The sequence below is a fragment of the Bufo gargarizans genome, chromosome 10 (assembly GCF_014858855.1).
Source record: "Bufo gargarizans isolate SCDJY-AF-19 chromosome 10, ASM1485885v1, whole genome shotgun sequence".
NCBI lineage: Eukaryota > Metazoa > Chordata > Amphibia > Anura > Bufonidae > Bufo > Bufo gargarizans.
Genome location: NC_058089.1, coordinates 117318064 through 117339558, shown reverse-complemented (window position 1 = coordinate 117339558; position 21495 = coordinate 117318064). Strand labels below are relative to the sequence as shown.

Genomic DNA, 21495 nt, shown 5'->3' with positions numbered 1-21495 from the left:
TATGAAACCATAGAATGTCAATCATTTCAAAAGTGGGCGGGGTCTTGTAAACTAATTTACATATGACGCATTTTCTACGGGCGATTTGACATGTATACATTGTATCCCCCTCCCCTCAATTTTTATTGAATGACACCTTCAGATAATCATGGTGGCATGTCTTCTTTAAAGGGGCGCCCGACCTCGTGGATTCCACACCAAGTGGTCAGGACTATGGAAGCAGATGGGAAGGCTGTGCTACATGGTTTCTGAAAGCTCCTTATGGTGTAGCAAAGCCCCCCTGGCTATTTGCGTAGTTTTGGCCACCGCACCCAAGTGGGATGGGGATCAGGGGACCCCCGGGTATGCAAACAAATCTGTGCCCCTCCAGCTGACCTATACACAGTAGGATTATGTATAAAACGTACACCATTGAGCTGATCACAAAGTGTCCCCTCACTAAGACCCCCGGCGATCGGCTGTAATCTGTGGGGCAACCTGTTAGTAAATGTTTAGTTTTTATACAGCGCCACCACAGGGGAAGTTTAGCATTACACTCTGTCCATTCAAACCAGGGATGATCAACCTGCGGCCCTCTAGCTGTTGTTAAACTACAACTCCCTCCAGGCCCTGCTGTAGGCTGTCCGGGCATGCTGGGAGTTGTAGTTTTGCAACAACTGGAGGGCCGCAGGTTGGGCATTCCTGATTTACACCAATGGGTAATGCAGGACAGAGCAAGAGACTCTCTTTGTACCCGTTCTCCCGACAGAAGACCCAACTTCTATTACCTAAAATAGGATAACTAAACTGGACAACCCCTTCAAAGGCTGTATACACCTTTTGGGGCAATTATTATTATTTTTTATTACATTGTATTCATTTTGAGTTAAAAATCTTTTTTTCAATTGGTCTTTATTAAAAATGTTGAGCCCCTTTCTCTGTACAGCCTTGAGATTTTCTAGTAGCAGGCTCTGTATTTTCACTCTGTTCCATCAGGCAGTCATAAAAAAAAAATTCCCCCGAAGATAAACATAGCCTTTAAGACCTGAGTCTATATGGCACAGAAGACATTACAGCTCAGTCTCAAGACATTATACACCTATATTGCTATGAATATTATAGGAGATATACAGAACATACAGTATATATAAACCTCTGTAATTCGCGCCGTCTCCGACTACAATTAACCTGTACATTTTGCATTGACCTGGTTGTCAGCCTCAGGCCTGGTTCACACCTTTTTTACAAATATTGTGGGTCGTATTTATGGAGTACTGTTTGGAGGTGTCACCAAAGGCCAATCTATGGGGGTTCGACAGCTGGGAATCAATCCTGAGCATGAAGCGGCCGAGTGTGCATGTACTGTATGGGAAACACCCCCCACGATACATCCTGTGTGAATCAGGCCTTAGTCTGATGGCGTTATGGCACAGAGGAGACTGGTAATGGAAGACAGGACCATTCAGAAGGAAGCAGAGTAATGGTGGACCCACCGGTGGTGACTCCACCAATACGACATATGGACAATTCCTTTAAAAAGCAATCATCAGCAGGATCAACGCCATTAAACTAGGCATACTTTCTACCAGGGTTGATCCTGCTAATTAAAACAATGCCTGTCTTGAGAAAATAGGTGGCGGCGTTCCTGAGAAAATAAGGCCTTTATTCGTTATGCAAATGAGGGCTTCAGTGCACTGGGGGTGGGGCCAGCACTGAAGAGCTTATTTGCATAAAGATTGAAAGTCTTTTTTTTCTCTGGAAAACCGTCACTATTTTTCCAAGACAGGAATAATTATAATGAGGAGAATCAAGTATGCGTCTGCTTTAATGGGGTTGGTCCTGCTGACAGGTGCCCTTCTGAATATTTCGATTGCACTTTGTGTTTCATTTCTTTTCAAGACCTCTGCTTGCTGTAACGCAGCACAGTCATTACATCTGAGCATGCCCTGGTGGAAGCGCATTGATACAAACACTGATTACATGAATGCTTCTATTCATCGACAATAAGCAGAGATCTTGAACAGATAATTATTTTCCCTGGCTGTGACTGAATGGGTTTGGGTACTATGTCACATAAAACACAATGGAAGACGAATTTCGGACCTTCAATGGGACCCCAAAACAGACTCTAATCTACGGGGCCCCACCATACACAAGGCCTTCTGGATTATTATGTTGACCATAGCAACCAATCACAGCGCAGCTCTCTTTTCTGATAGCGCTCTTGAAATATGAAAGCTACGTTGTGATGATGATTTGGTGGTTGCTATGAGCAACAACAGTTTTTCAAACTATGCCCCCCTCCCCCTTAGGTACCAGTCATAACAAAGAGGCACAACATGGCAGACGCCTGCAGGGCCCTGTGTACTGCCTTGTTCTCTTTAGCAACCAATCACAGAGCAGCTTTTATTGCGTAGACTGCTCTTGAAATATAGAAGCTGCACTGTGATTGGTTGCGATACGCAGTTTTGCCTTTTAAACCATTTTGACAAATGTGCCCCATTGGCAACAGTGATAACAAAGAGGCACAACATGGCAGACGCCAACAGGGCCCTGTGTAAGGCCTCGTTCCCATGAACTCTGAAAGTGAACTTTGACTGATTGTTATGGGCGACGAGGACATATGAGGTCATTTATCAAAATGGTGTAAAGTAGAACTGGCTTAGTTGCCCATAGCAACCAATCAGATTCCACCTTTCATTTCCCAAAGGAGCTGTAAAAAAAAAGGGTGGAATCTGATTGGTTGCTATGGGCAACTAAGCCAGTTCTACTTTACACCAGTTTGATAAATGACCCCAATAGTCCTATGAGACTGGTCCACTTTTCCAACAAACAAAATGGCTGCTGCCATTAAACCAAGGGTGGGAAAAACGGGTTCTAAAGGGTTCGTGAATATATGGACCAAATAACTGAGCTAGTCCAGTGCTGTAACCTACTGATATACTGAGAATTATCAAAATGGTGTCCTCACTAGACACGTTAGACAGTTTCTTCCACCGAACCTCCATTATTGGATAGGGCAGAGAGGTGCTGTGCTCTGTGGGCACAACCATGGGAAACATGAGCGCCTTAGCGGTTGCTAACGGCCATCATCTAACTTTTAGGGGGCTGTCTCCCCCACAGGAGTTTCCTTGGAGGGCAATCTGACCCATAGTTTTGTGATCTACTACTGGTACCGCTGAACGTAACCTGTGAATCATGAGGGGGACCCGAAATAATACTAGACTAAAGGCTCCAGGATTAGAAAAAGACGGCTGCTTTCTTCCAAAAACAACGCCACACCTGTCGGCGGGTTCTTTGCGGTATTACATCTCAGCCGTATTCACGTCAATGGAGCTGAACTGCAATACCAGACACAACCCATGGATAGGCGCGGCGTTCATTTTGGAAGAATGCAGCCATGTTTGTCTACTTCTAGAGAGTCCCTGTTAAAGGGGTTTTCTGAGAATTTAATACTGATGAGTAGGGATGAGCGAATCGACTTCGGATATAACATCCGAAGTCGATTTGCCTAAAACTTCATTTCAATACTGTACGGAGCGAGCTCTCCGTATAGTATTAGAATGTATTGGCTCCAATGAGCCAAAGTTATTACTTCGCTAAGTCTCGCGAGACTTCTCATAGTAACTTCAGAAATTGATTTATAATGTAAAAAAACACATTTCCAGAACTCGGGTTCGGTAGGAAAAAGCACCAGCCTATGTGCGCTCCCACGGTCCCGGTCACCAGAAAGGCCGATGCTTTTTCCCTTTAGTGTGCAAGCACGACCACCACTGATGGATTGCAGGGTGGTCGTAACCATGGAAACGAGCAGTGTATAATGGGATGGAAAAATGAATCAAGCCAGCAAAGGAGGCAATATGGACAATCACAATACATTAGTAAGTGGCTTGTAAAAACTTTCTCTACATGATAAATGCCATTTGCTGAAGTGAGAGGACCCCTTTAAGTCTCGGAAAACCCTTTTAACCATACTGCAGACAAGGAATCCAAAATTATACTTTGGGGTTCACTTAGAAATCTACTTGCACTCAGCCCATTGAGCCCCATTTCTAAATCCCCTCTCCTACGTTAGAGTTACATACGGTCACAACCAACGACGAAGTTCTGAACACTAAAGCATCAGGCGCCAAATCACCTGCCGATAATGGCGTGCTATGTGGTCACATCAGGCATAGGTCGCAACATTAAAATTTAAAGGGGCATAGCGGTAAATAATAAAAAAAATTTGGGGAGTTTTGCGATCACACTACTGTTCTATCTAGGTGGTGTGAGGATATAAAACTGCTACTACCCGCCAGGACGGTAAATTATGGAATATTTCCCAGGTCGCTTGTGATGCCTCTACCATTGTATTGCTTGAGGATTGCCATCACCCAGCATTTGCGTCTCTGGGAAGCGATCTCATTCTTATATAACGAGCCCCGCGTATAGCTGTGCCAGGCTGGCGTTATAAGGAAGACTGCAAGTCTCAAGGCTATGATAAGGTTCCACCTCGTACGTAGGTTAGATATAGTCATCTAGCTGGAAATCCTGCCGACGGCTGGGAAGAAGGAATCTCCTGGAAAGGCAACGCACAAAGACACAGCAGGCATGCAGACGCGCTTGCTCTCTACAGCGCGCAGACCATTTAGCTGCCTGCCAGGGTCAGTATGCGCCTTGCAATGAAATGGTTAACACTGTGGATTTAAGGATCTAGCGGTGCAAGTGCAAACAGAAAAGATGGCATTTCATGGGGGGGAACCGATCAAGCAATCTTCTGAACCCAAATCATGCAGGACCTAAAGTAAAAACATGAAAGTTACGGAGGGAAAGGGTTAATCTTCACAGAAAGGAGAAGCTACAGAGAAAGGTAACTGGGATCCTCCAGAAGAGCAGCGAGCTTGGCAGATGGGATGGTAAATCTGGATTAAAAGGTTGGGTCCATCAGCAGCAGGTTCCAGAATAGGTCAATGCACAAAATACAGTCATGTTACATCGTGACCGGTCCTCCTGCTGGGTGCCAGGTCTGCAGAAACCAAATGTTTGGCCATGTGCAAGGAAAAAAAAAAAATCTATTTCAGGGCGAGAAGATGTGAGCTCACGAAAGTTTGACCACGCAAACAGCCAGTATGATAGCAATCAGAAGGACGGCACTGAAGACCACCCCAGCCAAAAGTTTACTCAGGTCGCAAATAGCCTTGTTCTCTTCTGCAGATATGGTGCCAGGAGACGATGCCCCTCCACTGGTGGCACACTTGAGTTCTGCCCCTGGGTTCTGCTTGGCTTCCACAGTCCACTGAGGAACGCCGACTTTCATTTCCATCTCGTGCATCATCTCGTCGACTTGTTTGATCTCATTCTCCAGGTCCTTGAGGTCCATGACATCTATGTTGTGCTCGCCGTCGTATTTCATGTTCTGAACGCTCATGGCCCTCGCTGCCACCCCTGAGGTACCGCCGCTCATGCCAGTCTGTATGATGTGCTTTTTGGGTATATTTAATGGGAACTCTTGACCAAGCTCCAGGGCTCTTCTCATGTCCGTCTCGAGGAGGTCCATACAGGTGGAGAATATGACCCATAGCCTCTCAAACTCAACCTTGTCTTCTTTGCTGAGACTGTTGTCCTTGAGAGTGCTGGTCAACTTGTTCCTGTTGGCCACCGCTAACTCCTGGGCTTTCTGTCGAGTCTTCTTCAACTCCTCCCGAAGGTTCTGGGAGTCGGCAGTGCCACCTATGGTGAGCACCAGGTGCCTGTAGCATGCCGTCACCCTATTCAGGGCATCTAGTAATGCCTTACACTCTTCCTTCAACATCTCCTCTAAGGAACCTTGCAACCCCAACCGATAAGGAGAATGGTGGAATCCTCAAAGAATACCAATGGGACAGGACTCCACCAAGAACATCCTTATAGGAATGTCCTTGGAAAACTCAAGAAGTTTTGCATCTCTTGGCACTGGAAGAATGCAGCAGTCTGTGCAAACCATGCATTATCTGGAAGTCAAACTCTGGAGAAGATACATTTTTTAAAGTTATGCAGAAGAAGAAAATGAAGGTCTCCAGATGAAAGTTCAGGTCTCTCAGAGTTTCATGGCTCTAGAAATCAAATTACCAAATCTCTATAGGTTCCTCTGGAGTTTTAATTTAGTATGAGTCTACAAATATGTCCAGTATCCATCGGATGTATTCCATCCTCAGGTCTTCATTCCTGTATCCAGCTCCATAAAAATCCAGAGTCCCTGGCAGCAGCCTCCTGGTACTCAGCAGGGAGCTGTCCATGCATCCTGCTCTTAGCTCTGCAAAGCCTGGAATAGCCACCACCTGCAGGAGTCACGTGAGGTCAACACATCGAAGGGAGGGGTGACATGTGACCCAATGTTACTCTGCAGCCACCATCTTTGCTAAGGGCAAAGAGGTGCTTAATCAACGTTTGACTTTAAATGCTAAAGACATTGTGTAGGCTTTGTGTATGGATAATATAGGACTCTTCACATAAAAATGCCTTAAATTTCACTTTCCTCAATTTGCCTTTAAAAATAATCCCCCAAACCCCCCCCCCCCCCCCCCCCACTTGCGTTGCACAGACTTACGCACTACCAGGTACAATTTGTGTATTTCATTTTAAATGCATGTTGCGTCTAATTGGTGCTATGATAGAGGTGCTGAGGAAAATACTTGACTTTCATCTCTTTTCAGTCAACATGCAGGATTCAGTTTTCCAGAATCAAAGATGGCCGCCGGCATTTGCGTGTCAGTGACGTTTCCGCCTCGTCGCCCACTAGAGCGCCGACCTTTGAAAGTCCCGCCCCTGTCTCCTTAGGATTAGCTAGAAGGCGCGTCAGTCACAGTGAGGCGAGTGTTGATTGGCTGCCTTCAGTGTTGATCGTCAAGCTCTGCTCTGTGCTCCAGAGAAGTGGGGTAAAGGAGAGCGGCTGCTGCTGCGGAGGAGGAGTGGGTAGCGGCATGTTCCCCCGCTGAGTGAGTACTGGAACTTTCATTCCGTCTGTAGGTGAGGGGGGTTTCTACTCTCCCTGGGACCTGTTCACTTTAAGGACCCCCCTCCCCTGTGTGACAGGGTGCAAGGACGGTCACAGGGCCCCACTCTGGGTCTGGGAAGGGGCCACGACTCTGAAGCTCCTGATGACAGGGCATGAGGTGACTACTCTCAGTCACTGGGTGCCAGGTCAGGACTATGTGGACACCTGGTCACATGAAGCCACTGTCCTGTCATTTTTGTGTTGCAGTTTTATTTTTATTTTTTAAACTTTTTCTGTCCATGTTAAAGTTGAAAGAATACTTTTTACCCCCTGGTGGAGTTCCCCTTTAAATTAAACATGGCTGCCAAGCCTAATGGTCAGAGAAGGGGCTGCGGTGCCTGTATGAACGTTGAGGGCCCCAGCACACAGCTCCCTGTGAATGTGAGATTGGGGTTCAGGGTGGTGGTCCCTCGCACGCGGCGGAGCTGTCGTTATTAGTGGTTCTGGCAGAAGACGTCGTCCTCGGATTCGTTGGCAGCTCACGCTGGAGATTTCTCAATTCCAAGACTTTGCCAAGAGGGAATTCCCTGTCTCACCAGCTGATCACATGTGAGTCCCCCGCGTCCCCCCCCCCCCTCCCGCCCCTCACTGTCTTCATGTAATCCGCTACCTGCTGTGTGCATGATGCCACAGGAGCGACATTTCTTCACACGTCAGTGTTTCACGGACAGCACACGGATTCAGACAGTTTTAGCACGGTCCGTGGGTCAGTGTTGTCAGCACCGCTGCACGCTCTATTCACGGATCCATCACGTCCATGATAGTCTATGGGGTCTGTGAAAACCACGGATCATTAAGAAGAGATGCTTTGAAAATTATTTCTCAGCTGCGCAGGGTCAGTGAAACACAGACAGCAAAAAACAGACACACGGATCCTTCACGGATGCATCACTGACCACCTGCTCACGGATTTGAGCACAGACGCGGACGTGTGAAGGAGGCTTTAGACAGGGGCGGACTGGAAACTTAAAGTGGCCCTGGAAAAAATACTAAATGTGGCCCCGTTTTGTTTTTGGGTCCAAATTGATGGAAGATAGGGCCAGCTATACCGTATTGTGGCACATTATACCGCCCAACAGAGTCCTTCACAGAACACTGGCCGGCCATGAGGAGGGCTCAGGCGGCCCCCTGGGCATCGGGCCACCGGGAAATTTTCCTGTAAGGTCTATGGCCAATCCACCCCTGGACTATATATATATATATATATATATATATATATATATATATAATCTCTATCGGAGTGCCACACGCTGCCCATGTATAGTGTAATATAAGGCCATACAGTGCCCATATAGATAGGGTAATATATTGTCACACACTGCCCACGTATGATGTAATAGAGGGCCATACAGTGCCCATATATAGGGTAATATAGTGCCACACACTGCCCATGTATGATGTAATAGAGGGCCATACAGTGCCCATATGATAGTGTACTATTGTGCCATACTGTAGCCACGTAGAGTCTCATTAGTGCCATACAGTGCTCTTATAAAAATGTGCCATGCGGTTAGTGTTGGACATGTGGTGCCTATGTAAATAGTGCCGTACAGTGTGTCATTCATACCAGACTCTACCTCATTATTTTGTGCCTCTGTAGCTGCATGTGGCACCATACAGTTTGTGTTGTGTAGTGCCCTGCAGTACATCAGAGCGACACCCGCCCCTCCGTCTTCAGCACTGCTGGCTATCCTTCTGGGTGACGCCCCCTCATGGCGGCCATTACAGTACCCATAGTTATCCTCACTTAGCTTCTTACAGGCCCTCCATGGCATATGGTTTGTCTACTGCTAGGCTCCCTGTTATCCATGTGTCAGTCTACACTGCCATTCTGGCATTTTATTCCTGAATTAGGAAGTTCTGTATGATGAAGCGCTTGAAGTGACGGCGGTATACGATGCCCCCTGGGGTGGCTCTTTGTCATCGCAGAGTCTCATCCTTGATTTTATGAACCGTTCTATTGAGGCGTAAAATATTCTGTTTTTTTTTATTTTTTATTCCTTTTGTCAAATGGGTCAGCTCTGCCGCGGTGCAGGGGATTCTGGGAGTTCAGGGTGTGAATAATTTATCCCTTGTTTGTGCTGTGCCAAGGGGAGCGCAGCTAAAGTGCAGCCTTTAATGGGTCATCCTCCTCGCGCTGCCAGGGCGTCTCCTCTCCGAGGCGCAGAGCGTCTCCTCGGACTGTACATCAGTGTCTAGCGGTAGTCGTCGACTACTGCCATGAGATCCTGTCTTGGCCCCTAGTCCTCCTTTGGTGCAGCTTCTGACCCCAGGGACCCCCACTGATTACTAGAAGGAGGGGTTCCTGTGGCCCCCAGTATGAAAGGAGCAGCAGTCATCTCCTGCTGGTCCTGTGGCCCCCAGTATGAAAGGAGCAGCAGTCATCTCTATGGGACTGCAGAAGAGAAGCCATAGGCATGAATGGTGCCGCAGTGTGCATGCTGGACCAACACTCCGTTCATGTGGGGGTCGAGGACTGGTTTAAATCTTGTGCGGCCCCCCTGCTGTAAGTTAAAACTACAACTCCCAGCATGTTGGAAGCCGTTCATTCCTGTCCGCTTTTTCAATGAGTCTCTGAATCGTTTGGAAAATGGGTTTAATACCTCCGAGGAGAATGCGTATTTTAACTGAAACTTTAAATAATCTTCATTGCTCCCCCCCCCCCCCAGAAAATAGTGGAATTATTAAATATGCGAGGAGATAACATGTTAAAAATAGAAAGGATAGTTTATGATAATTGGGGGAGAAAGGATTGTTTTTTTATCAAATATGGAATCAATGGTTTAAGAATTTTTAAAGGGGAGAAGAAAGCGAAATTATTGAATAAATATTTATTTATTTTTTGTTCCTTCACCGCTCTCTCTCCATGGGCTGCGGGTGGGTCGGGTACCCGCAGTTGTTAAAAAAATAATAAATAAAAAAATTAAAAAAAAAATATATATATATTATTTTTGAAATTTTGTGTAGGTGTTTTTGTTCTTATAATTAAAACATGAAAAATAAATAAATAAAAATCTGCGATGAGAGCGATGGCCGCCGCCGGAGGTTAACGGAAGAAGCTTTTCTTCCTTCCATCTCTCTAAATGACTGTGACGGTTAACCCTTCGCTTCCTGCGGCTGCCCAACCGTAGAGACTGAGTGACTGTTAATTTCTAAAAAAATAATCAGGGTGCATCATGGGCCGGTTTTAATTGGGGTCATGGCGTCAGCGGCTAGAATTTGTCCCCATTCTTTGTGACAGCTGCGCTCGTGCCGGCGGTAAGAGGCTTACAGCTAGTTATTTGTCATCTGTAATCTCTTCGCCCAAAAACAAAAGGCCGATCAACCAAACAACCTTCTCCCCCCGGCCATCTGCTCCGCCGCAAACGGAAGGGAATCGCCCCCAGTTTTATTTTTGCATCATTACAGAAGATTTCCCTTCATCAGATGCCAGTCTAGCCTGGCGTACGGCTGTGTGCACCTGCCTGCCATCCGTCTCCCAGCGGGACCTTGTGAAGGGGCGGTGTTGATGCACATTTTGCATTTTTGGGGTATGCACCTGGGCAGAATGGGACGGGGCTTGCAAAAGCCCCCCAATTTTGGAGCTCAGATGTTGGGAAAGGGATATCCCCATCAAAGACCTTTTAGCATGTAACATAAGTACCTGATACATGTAGGTCCCACCAATACGGGGGCCCCCTGAACCCCCTAAATGGAGAGGTGGCTCCCTCTCTCTGTTTACTTCTCTGGGAGTTAAAGGGGGTACTCCCATCTCAGGATATCTCTAGGAGATGCCACGAATGTCAGATAGGTGCGGGTCTCACCTCTGGGACTTGCTATTATTTTCACAATGGGGGCCCAACGTGAAGGAGAGCACATGCGCGGCATTCTCTCCATTTATCACTTTGGTAGTTCCAAAAATAGCATGCTCAGTTCTTTTTGGAAGTCCCTGGACAGCGCACCGCTATGGGACTGCCGGAAATGGCCAAGCCAGGACTCGGCTATTTTTGGAGCTCCCATAGTGGTGAAGTGAGGGTGCCCCCGCATGCATGATATGGGCACATATTGGAGATAGGTGGGACCCACACCTATCTGACATAGGTGGCACATCCTAGCAAGATGTGACCCCCCCCCCCCCCCCCCCCGAGCACGCCTACTGGTACACCCCACCAATAATATGGGATAACCGCCCTGCCCTTGTATTACCTTGATGTGTTTCCCCCATAAGGCAGACATTTAACAAGTACAGAGAAGGAAATGACCCCGAGGATCTCATAAACTGGGACCCCAGGTCCTTAAACTTTAATTTGCCTTAAATTCACATTTTACAGACCAATCAGAGCACTGGAAAATAACTTGCCCTGTATGCTCCTCCCCCTAGGAGCCCACTCAGCAGCGCAGAGCAGAATCCCATTATACACTGGAAGAGTGGATGGGGCACTTCAGGGGTTGACTAGGTGGGTGCAGCTGTGCCCTAATTTACAGTGATCCTGTCCGGGCAGGAGTGCCCCTTTAAGCTTTAAGTTGCAGACCTTTCTTGCGCAGTGTTTTTTTCTTTTACAGAAGTCTCTTTGCAAACACAAGAAAAATCAATGATCAGTCCAATACGTAAATCACTAACCGTCGTTTAGTCTTAAGTGCAGGCAAAGTTCCAGCAGTGCAAGGAGGGAGGGGTGCCAAATAAACTCGGGGTGGTGCGGGTAATGAGGCGGTGTTCTGCAGAGCAAGCACTCCATTAAAGAGTCATGAATGTGGGGCAGAGGAGTCGGGGCGTTCACCTATATCATTCATTGTAAGGCGGAATATCATGCATTGATCTGTTTCTATGTAGCGCTGGGTCAAAGCTGAAGGGCATTGTGGGAGATGTAGTGCTTACATTGCATGGTGGGGGGGCATCGTAACCCAGTGTGGGCATGGTAGGGGTGGCGTTTTTTACCATATGTTATAGGGCCCACTTGCATTCCTGGCTATATCGTATGGCTTTAGGGGCACGGTGGGGGTGGATTGCCTGTTGGCGGTACATAGGGGCAGTGTGTTTTACCATAGCGCCCATCGTTTTTCCACTTGCAGCCCTGGCTGTGGTAGGCCTGGTGTGGGCAAAGTGCCCTTTGGCCACCTGGTGGGGAGGCGTGGCCTGGGTGGTGGCGGCCACGGCAGGCCCTTTAGTAAGTAGAATCGATCCCCTGCGGCCGGGCTGAGGGATCAGTAGATCTCATTCGCCTCTTGGTAGCGGCATAATCTCTTATAATTCAGATCGCTGCCGACAGCTGTCAGGACCCCTCATGCTGGTATATAGGGGGTCACCTGCCGCACTATGCACAAATCCCTGACGGTCTTCTTTATCCCTGTCTTCCCAGGAGCGTTATACCCCCGTGTAATTAAGAAGATATGGGGGAGCAGACATGACCGAGATCCCTTATCTGCTGTCCGGCAGCTCCAAGAACTGACAGTCCTTATGGCTTTATATGATGAGGACATCCAGAACAACGATTTCTACCTGACTATCCAGAAACAGAGGCCCGACCTGATCAACAAAGCTGCAGAGGTCCACGGCATTGTGAGTACAACTGGGGCGGCACAGAGTATTACTGGGTATCAGTATTGGCCACTTACTAGAAGCAGTATTATAGCAGTTATATTCATGTACATAGGAGGCAGTATTATAGTAGTCATATTCTAGTACATAGGGGAAGTATTATAGTAGTTATATTCTTGTACATAGGAGCAGTATTATAGTAGTTATATTCTTGTATACAGGGGCAGTATTATAGTAGTTATATTCCTGTACATAGGAGCAGTATTATAGTAGTTATATTCTTGTACATGGGAGCAGTATTATAGTAGTTATATTCTTGTACATAGGAGCAGTATTATAGTAGTTATATTCTTGTACATAGGAGCAGTATTATAGTAGTTATATTCCTGTACATAGGAGCAGTATTATAGTAGTTATATTCTTGTACATAGAGCAGTATTATAGTAGTTATATTCTTGTACATGGGAGCAGTATTATAGTAGTTATATTCTTGTACATAGGAGGCAGTATTATAGTAGTTATATTCTTGTACATAGGAGGCAGTATTATAGTAGTTATATACTTGTACATAGGAGGCAGTATTATAGCAGTTATATTCTTGTACATAGGGAGCAGTATTATAGCAGTTATATTCTTGTATATAGGAGCAGTATTATAGTAGTTATATTCTTGTACATAGGAGGCAGTATTATAGTAGTTATATTCTTGTACATAGGAGCAGTATTATAGTAGTTATATTCTAGTACATAGGAGGTAGCATTATAGTAGTTATATTCTAGTACACAGTAGCAGTATTATTGTAGTTATATTCTATACTTGCACAAATAACACACAGAGTGAAATTAGCGCTCCATTGAGTCTCTCCAGCTGTGGACGTGATCTCATTGCTGTTTTACAGTGTTGGCAGCACATCGTTGTCATGCAAATTGTAGAATGGTCTTCTGAATTTTTTTTCTAGTGCAGTGACTACATTTTCCCCTGATCTTTGCCATTCAGACCTGTCATTTTTCACCTGCTACTCCTTTTTATCCATCTTCAATAATATTAATTGCTTGCCATATAATTATGTTATGGTTGCCCTTTAAATTTTGAGTTAATTGATTGCCCCCCTCCATGCTCCATTTAACTGCACAGCTGGGCGAGCCGTGAGAGCATCATTTCCTGGCTGTTATAATATTTCATTTTCAGTCACAGGAAGGAAAAGCACCGTAATGAAATAATGAGCCGGGAGGGGTTAATATACAGCAGAGTGTAGCAGCGGGGAGTGCCGGAGCAGCGCGCTGACCTTCTGTACGCCATTTGTGCTCTTCTCTGTGGATCATCAGAGGTCTTCTTCCTGCTACCGTCAAACTTCTGGTCACTTTTTCCTCTAGGTGGCGCCCTCTGTATTCTTTATCTTGCCTCGTTTAGGTCCAAGCGCCACCTAGACAATGAAACATGTACCTGAATTTAGGGTTTCACAGACATTAATGTTCTGCGGAGGGGAAATTAAGGCTTGTTATCTAAAGAGGTATAGCTCAGACTGGAAGTTTAGCCACATGTTCACACAGAACCTCAACCATTGCAATAGGGGGGGTCTGAGAGCAGTACAGGATAAGTAATGTATGTACACAGTGACTCCACCAGCAGAATAGTGAGCGCAGCTCTGAAGTATAATACAGGATGTAACTCAGGATCAGTACAGGATAAGTAATGTATGTACACAGTGACTCCACCAGCAGAATAGTGAGCGCAGCTCTGGAGTATAATACAGGATGTAACTCAGGATCAGTACAGGATAAGTAATGTATGTACACAGTGACTGCACCAGCAGAATAGTGAGTGCAGCTCTGGAGTATAATACAGGATGTAACTGAGGATCAGTACAGGATAAGTAATGTATGTACACAGTGACTCCACCAGCAGAATAGTGAGTGCAGCTCTGGAGTATAATACAGGATGTAACTCAGGATCAGTACAGAATAAGTAATGTATGTACACAGTGACTCCACCAGCAGAATAGTGAGTGCAGCTCTGGAGTATAATACAGGATGTAACTGAGGATCAGTACAGGATAAGTAATGTATGTACACAGTGACTCCACCAGCAGAATAGTGAGTGCAGCTCTGGAGTATAATACAGGATGTAACTCAGGATCAGTACAGGATAAGTAATGTATGTACACAGTGACTGCACCAGCAGAATAGTGAGTGCAGCTCTGGAGTATAATACAGGATGTAACTCAGGATCAGTACAGGATAAGTAATGTAATGTATGTGCACAGTGACTGCACCAGCAGAATAGTGAGTGCAGCTCTGGAGTATAATACAGGATGTAACTCAGGATCAGTACAGGATAAGTAATGTATGTACACAGTGACTGCACCAGCAGTATAGTGCATGCAGCTCTGGAGTATAATGCAGGATGTAACTGGTAAGTTGTTTATTTCAGAAATGTGTGTAAAATTGTAGTTTTTTGTGAGATTTACTGTGATACAAATGATAAATGCATCTCAATGACTTTCCCAGGGATGTTTGCTCTTTCCATTACATGCCCCCATAGTCAGTGAGAGAATGACTTGCGGCATCCTTTGGTGGGCAGTGCCAGCTCGGTCTTGTGGTTAATCCTGTGACCGGTCAGGCATGTAGATGAAGACTGAAGGCTCCTCTGTTCTTAAGGAGTGCGATCATGACCTCCCCTCAGGAGGATCATATGGGACGTCTTCATCCCCTCTTGATAACTGTAGATAATGTCTGAATCCACCGTCTAATTATTTGTGGTGCGAAATATACCTAGTGTTTGTGTAAGTGCCGGGCCCTGCCGCCGCCGACTCCCCCGTGGTTGTATTTGAGAAAATTCAGCTGCGTGAAATGTGTTTAGAACGATGGCAATAATTCGGAGTCCTGAAGGAGTCATGTGACCCATGTCCTAGGAAGATGTCCACGTAGCCGTCTATAGACAGCGAGCTGAGGGGCATGAAAGGACTGGATTGCCTGCCGTATTACGCTCCGAGGAGACTAAATCTGAGTGTTCTGCGTCTTTATACCATTTATGATTATTATAAGGGCGGCCGGGGGGCCGTATTATCTGTGTTTTCTCCCTGCAGGAAATGACATGCTGCGCTGCCGCCAAATGCTAAGAATTAGCCAGAAATCTGTTTCCTAAAGCCCTTATTAAGATTGTCATGTAAATCAGATTTGTCTCCAAATATAGAGCAGCACATCTTGTAGGCCTCGTCTCTTCAATAAAATCTTTAAAGGGATTCTGTCAGCTAAGTTTGAGCCTATAGAGCTGCGGACATGCGCAGCTAGATCGCCGCTAGCACGTCCGCAATATACATTCCCCATAGCTCTGGGTGCTTTTATTCAGTCAAAAAATGATTTTATATATGCAAACGAGGCAAGTAAGGAGCCGAAGGGGCTGTTACCACCGTTTCAGGGGCCCAGCCACGCTCACTGTGAAGGAGCCCAGCACCGCCCGCATCCTCCGAATCTCCTCCTTGCTCCCCCGACGTCAGATTTGAAGCGCTGTAATCTGGCGCATGCGAGTGCTGGCATGTTCCTTCCCTGTGCTGGCATCAGCCTCAGGGAATGACCTGCGCATGCGCTAGCTGGCATGTGCGAGATTACGGCGCTTGCACAGGAGGAGATTCGGAGGATGCGGGCGGTGCTAAGCTCCTGAAAAGTTGGTAACAGCCCCTTGGGCTCCTTACTTGCCTAATTTGCATATATATAAACATCATTTTTTTGACTGAATAAAAGCACTCAGAGCTATGGGGAATGTATATTGTGGACGTGCTAGTGGCGATCTAACTGCGCATGTCCGCAGCTCTATAGGCTCAAACTAGCTGACAGAATCCCTTTAATTTCTACATCCAACCTTCCTCCTCTGTACCGTCACCTCTGCCTTTTCCTCTTGTACCTGCACTCTTCTCCTCTTGTACCCCCCTCTGTACCCGCGCTCTTCTCCTCTTGTACCCCCCGCCGTACCTGCGCTCTTCTCCTCTTGTACCCCCCGCCGTACCTGCGCTCTTCTCCTCTTGTACCCCCCGCCGTACCCGCGCTCTTCTCCTCTTGTACCCGCGCTCTTCTCCTCTTGTACCCCCGCTCTTCTCCTCTTGTACCCCCCGCCGTACCCGCGCTCTTTTCCTCTGCCGTACCCGCGCTCTTTCCTCTGCCGTACCCGCGCTCTTTTCCTCTGCCGTACCCGCGCTCTTTTCCTCTGCCGTACCCGCGCTCTTTTCCTCTGCCGTACCCGCGCTCTTTTCCTCTGCCGTACCCGCGCTCTTTTCCTCTGCCGTACCCGCGCTCTTTTCCTCTGCCGTACCCGCGCTCTTTTCCTCTGCCGTACCCGCGCTCTTTTCCTCTGCCGTACCCGCGCTCTTTTCCTCTGCCGTACCCGCGCTCTTTTCCTCTGCCGTACCCGCGCTCTTTTCCTCTGCCGTACCCGCGCTCTTTTCCTCTGCCGTACCCGCGCTCTTTTCCTCTGCCGTACCCGCGCTCTTTTCCTCTGCCGTACCCGCGCTCTTTTCCTCTGCCGTACCCGCGCTCTTTTCCTCTGCCGTACCCGCGCTCTTTTCCTCTGCCGTACCCGCGCTCTTTTCCTCTGCCGTACCCGCGCTCTTTTCCTCTGCCGTACCCGCGCTCTTTTCCTCTGCCGTACCCGCGCTCTTTTCCTCTGCCGTACCCGCGCTCTTTTCCTCTGCCGTACCCGCGCTCTTTTCCTCTGCCGTACCCGCGCTCTTTTCCTCTGCCGTACCCGCGCTCTTTTCCTCTGCCGTACCCGCGCTCTTTTCCTCTGCCGTACCCGCGCTCTTTTCCTCTGCCGTACCCGCGCTCTTTTCCTCTGCCGTACCCGCGCTCTTTTCCTCTGCCGTACCCGCGCTCTTTTCCTCTGCCGTACCCGCGCTCTTTTCCTCTGCCGTACCCTCCTTATACAATAGTCAGCCCCATTTACTTCAATGACAAAGTGCTTCAGCTCCTCTTAGGATGGGTGAGGTTGTCAGAGGTTGGACCCCCACTGATCATAGACTGATGACCCTAACATTATAACGTTACTTAAGGTAATATAACTGACAGTTTAATTAAATATCTTCTTTCCCCCCCCCCCCTGTGCCTAAAGGTTCTGGTTCCGTGTAAAGGAAGTTTCACCAGCAGCTTATTCTCCACCTGTCTCCTGGAGTCCTATCTTCTCAAACCCAGTGAAGGGGGGTTTCTGACAGAAAATGGAAAGGTAGGGATATTTTAAGGGGGTTTTCCCAGAATCGCGGTGCAGTGGTCACACATACACACTGCCGCACCGCTCAAAGTCTATGGGAGAGAGGCAGAGAGCCGAGCGATGTACTCAGCCATCTCCATCTTCTTTCAGGAGATTTTCATTCAGGGAAATCTGGTTAAACTTGGAGCCGGTTTTCGGATATTCGCTCTCTGTATCCGTTCTGTTCGAGGAGACGTTCTACAATGAGAAAGAAGAAAGTTTTAGTATCCTGTGTATTTCCCAACCCTTAGAAAAAGATGAGAATCCAGGTATAACAGTGGGACTTCTGCATGACTATGGGTATAGGGATGTGTGTGGCGTGGGTGAGGTGTGGATCTAAGGGCATCTATGGCTTGGAGGTTGTGTGGGTATATCTGTTGTATGTTTATAGGGGTGTGTGTGGAATAAGGATGTATGGGTTTTTCAGCCGTATATGGTGTATATTACGTAGAGGAGTATATAGATTTGGGGTGAATGTAAAATACGGGTGTAGTTACCTCAAGTCTGTTGGTCAAAGACCCCTGTGATCAGTTTCTCTCTGTAGCCCCCATGTCTATTGTAATGGATGCTCTCTCACTCATGTATTCTAGAAGAAGCTGCCGTCCCGTCCGCTGCCTGCACTTTAAAGAACATAGACGACGTGAAGGAATTCCTAGGGAAACACGTGGATAAATTTGACAGAAGCGTTACCTCTTTCCGCAGCTGCGTTCAAAGTGCACGAGAGGAAGAATCTACGACATTACATAGTGAGCGATCACCTTCCATCCTCTCGTCAGGGTCCTCAATAAGAGCCTGTTCACACGGTGGAATTGTGGTGCCTCTGTCTTCAATGGAGGGATGCGCTGCAGTTCGTAGGCCGGTGGCTTCAAGCCACGACAAAGAGGGATATGTCCCTTCTAGGCCTGGCATCCCTTCAAGGTGCTATATTAATGAGGTCTGCATAAAAATAAAAAAAAGGATCCCTGGAAGCGTTAGAACACTTGCTTATAGTATGGCACCACCTGGTGTTGGAAATGTGTAATAATGTGTACGTCCACTAGATGAGCAGAGTGCTGGTGGACATGAATGCTCAGTCACTCTCCCGACTGCCAGATTTAGAGATTACCCGAGATACATTGGCAGTGGTATCTAACGGTGCCCGTAGACCGTTCCCTCATCATGCCTAAATCATATGAGGGTCTACAAATTTCTACAGCAGGCACAAAATCTAGAGACGGGTGAGGAAAATATAAAACAAGAAGCAGAACTGCACAGGTTAGGTTGAGTGGTCTCCAGCAGCGGGGGAAGCTGCCTGCAAGGTGCTCAGGGCGTAAATTTAATACATTAAATTTTATTTTTTTCTCTCCTTCCTAGGATTCTGTCAACGCTCTGTATACAAAATGTCTTCAGCATCTACTACGCGATTCACACTTGGTAAGAGTTCCTACTTCCTGTCATATTAAAAGGGGTTTTCATAGATTTTTTTTATTTTATGTTTTTTACTGATGACCTCTCCTCAGGATAAGTCATCAGTGGGAATCGGACCCCCGCCGATCAGCAGTTTTTGAAGGCAGCGGCGCTGATCTTATGAGTGCAGGACAATAGCCCCGGGGACGGCCCGACGTGCACAGCATCATTGTAATCTATGATGCTGTGTACTCCCGTGCGCACTATCAATGCCGCTCACGGACCGTATGTCTCGGAGGGCATACAGTCGTGTGCAAGAGCCCTTAGGAAGAGGGTGTGATACTCACAAGAGCGCCTCTGCCTGTTCAGATGGCTGATTGGAGTCTGACCCCCACCGATTTAATATTGATGAACTATCTTCAGGACGGGTCATCAATATGGAAATAAACAGTGGAGAGGGCGGCGTGAATGTGCACATCTTTGAGCCCTTTTAACGGTGATATAAAACCAAGTAGCAAGACTTGTCGCGCTGCTTCCTGACGCAGGCAGTTAAAGGCAGGATGTGTTAGGTGCGTTCTTGGCCATCAGAGGACGCTCTGTCGCCTTCGTCCGTTTACATTGCTGGTTATTTCTGAGGCTTTTTCTTTCGTTTCAGAGAACCATTGCCAAGCAAGAAACTCAGATGAATCTGATGAAGCAAGCAGTGGAGGTAACGGGATTATCGGTGACCCTGTTGCCTATGGATAATAAGTCTTTGCCCGTCGCTCACACTCTCTTTCTGTGCAGATGTACATTCACCACGGCATCTACGATCTCATCTTCAAGCAAGTGGGGACCATCGAGGCGAGTGAGGTAAGTGACGAACTGCAGAAACAGTAATGAGAGCCCTTGCTGTGAAGCCCTGGTGTGTATGACATCAAGTACCGTCAGCAGAATACAGACCGCCTCATTTCCTTGCAGCTTTATTGCCTATAAAGGGAGAGCTCCTGATAATGTTAGTAATTGCCCATAATGCATCTCTGTAAAGCGCAGATCAGAAGCGTTACTGACCTATAGGGCTCTGTTCACACTGCAGTGTACTTTGGAGGTACATGTCTGAAAGTCCTCTCACGCTATTCTATAAATATATCGGTTAGGAAGGCGTCTGCCTGGTGAATAGTGACATATGGATTTGTTTGACTTGCGCATGCGTCAAAGGAATACTGCAAATGCAGTGTGAATTCAGACTTATGGAAAATAGCAGAAAAAAAATGTGGGGGCTGCAGGCAACCAGAATTTTCCAATTTAGAGGGATTTACCATTCATAGGATTGAATGGGGGGGAGGCTGGCTGCCGGGAGCTGCTGGAGCCCTGGTTTACTGCTTTGGCCCCCTCAAGTCTTTCCAGTGTTTCCTGCTTGCAGATAGCTGAGACCATGCCGACCTCGGAGAACGTGGCTTCCTCTGCCTCCTGCTAATTATTAGTCTGGATTTAATTGTCAGGATGCTGCCTTTAACAAGATTACGAGAAGCCTTCAAGACCTGCAGCAGAAGGATATAGGCGTGAAGACCGAGTTCAGGTAAGGAGGAGATGAGGTGATGTGAGGGGAACGCCATCCAGATCCAGTGGTCCTTAACTTTAACTAAACTGGAGCAATGCAGAAAGTGCCCACGCCCTTTACATGTTAGATCTCTACAGTGCGTTGGATGCCTTGTACTGGTGAGTGGGGTGCTAATGGACCCGGGTGCAATAATGGGAATGTTTGTGTCTCCTGCAGTATTAACATTCCTCGTGCTAAGCGAGTCTTGGGTCAGCTGAACCGCTGCACGTCCCCCCAGCAAAAGCTGCTCTGCCTGAAGAAAGTGGTGCAGACCATCATGCATTCTCCCAGCCAGAGAGGTACGAGGTGCTGTTGTGACTGTGCCTCACATTACTGAGCGCCCTTTATGCAACTTTAACAGCTGACCGCCACTGTGACATGACCGGACTTGGTCATGTGACTCATTCATTTCAGTAGGAGATCTGTCACTTTTCTTTAATCAGGCGACAGATCCTCGTAATAATTGTATTGGATTTTATCAGGTTCCTTCCTGGCCACCCCCAGGTTAAACCCATCGATTAAGCACTAATCTCTTGTGGCGTCGGGAAGTGACTTTCACCATTTCTTGCACTTTTTATTTATTTATTTTTTTATCTCGTGTAGTGAACATGGAGACGATGTGCGCCGATGACCTTCTGTCTGTGCTGCTCTACTTGCTTGTAAAAACTGAGATTCCAAACTGGTAGGTATCAGCAACTTATATTTTGAGGGTTTTTACTTGAAAGAACAGCCCATAAAAATGTAGAACCAGCTAAAGGGATTTCCCACCGTTGAATGTGTCTTTTA

The 21495-nt window shown here is 47.1% G+C and overlaps 2 protein-coding genes across 2 annotated transcripts in view; one reads left to right on the top strand and one right to left on the bottom strand.

The window, feature by feature from the left end:
• Positions 1–5027: 5027 nt before the first annotated feature.
• LOC122921106 (regulator of G protein signaling 9 binding protein) lies at positions 5028–6139 on the bottom strand. The gene has a single exon (XM_044271058.1). The coding sequence runs from the start codon at positions 5771–5773 to the stop codon at positions 5060–5062; it is 714 nt and encodes a 237-aa protein (XP_044126993.1). The 5' UTR covers positions 5774–6139; the 3' UTR covers positions 5028–5059.
• Positions 6140–6824: 685 nt separating this feature from the next.
• Positions 6825–21495, top strand: part of ANKRD27 (ankyrin repeat domain 27) — a 43294-nt gene continuing 28623 nt past the window's right edge. The window contains 13 exon segments of the mRNA XM_044269712.1: positions 6825–6935; positions 12331–12530; positions 17610–17720; positions 17856–17909; positions 17911–18013; positions 18335–18444; positions 18446–18490; positions 19098–19157; positions 19786–19839; positions 19917–19982; positions 20612–20688; positions 20887–21008; positions 21313–21391. Coding sequence (XP_044125647.1) covers positions 12429–12530; positions 17610–17720; positions 17856–17909; positions 17911–18013; positions 18335–18444; positions 18446–18490; positions 19098–19157; positions 19786–19839; positions 19917–19982; positions 20612–20688; positions 20887–21008; positions 21313–21391 — 983 coding nt within the window. The 5' untranslated portion in view covers positions 6825–6935; positions 12331–12428.

Excerpts from the sequence above, each read along its gene's own strand:
- LOC122921106 (XM_044271058.1), bottom strand. The coding sequence starts at position 5,773 with ATGTTGAAGGAAGAGTGTAAGGCATTACTAGATGCCCTGAATAGGGTG.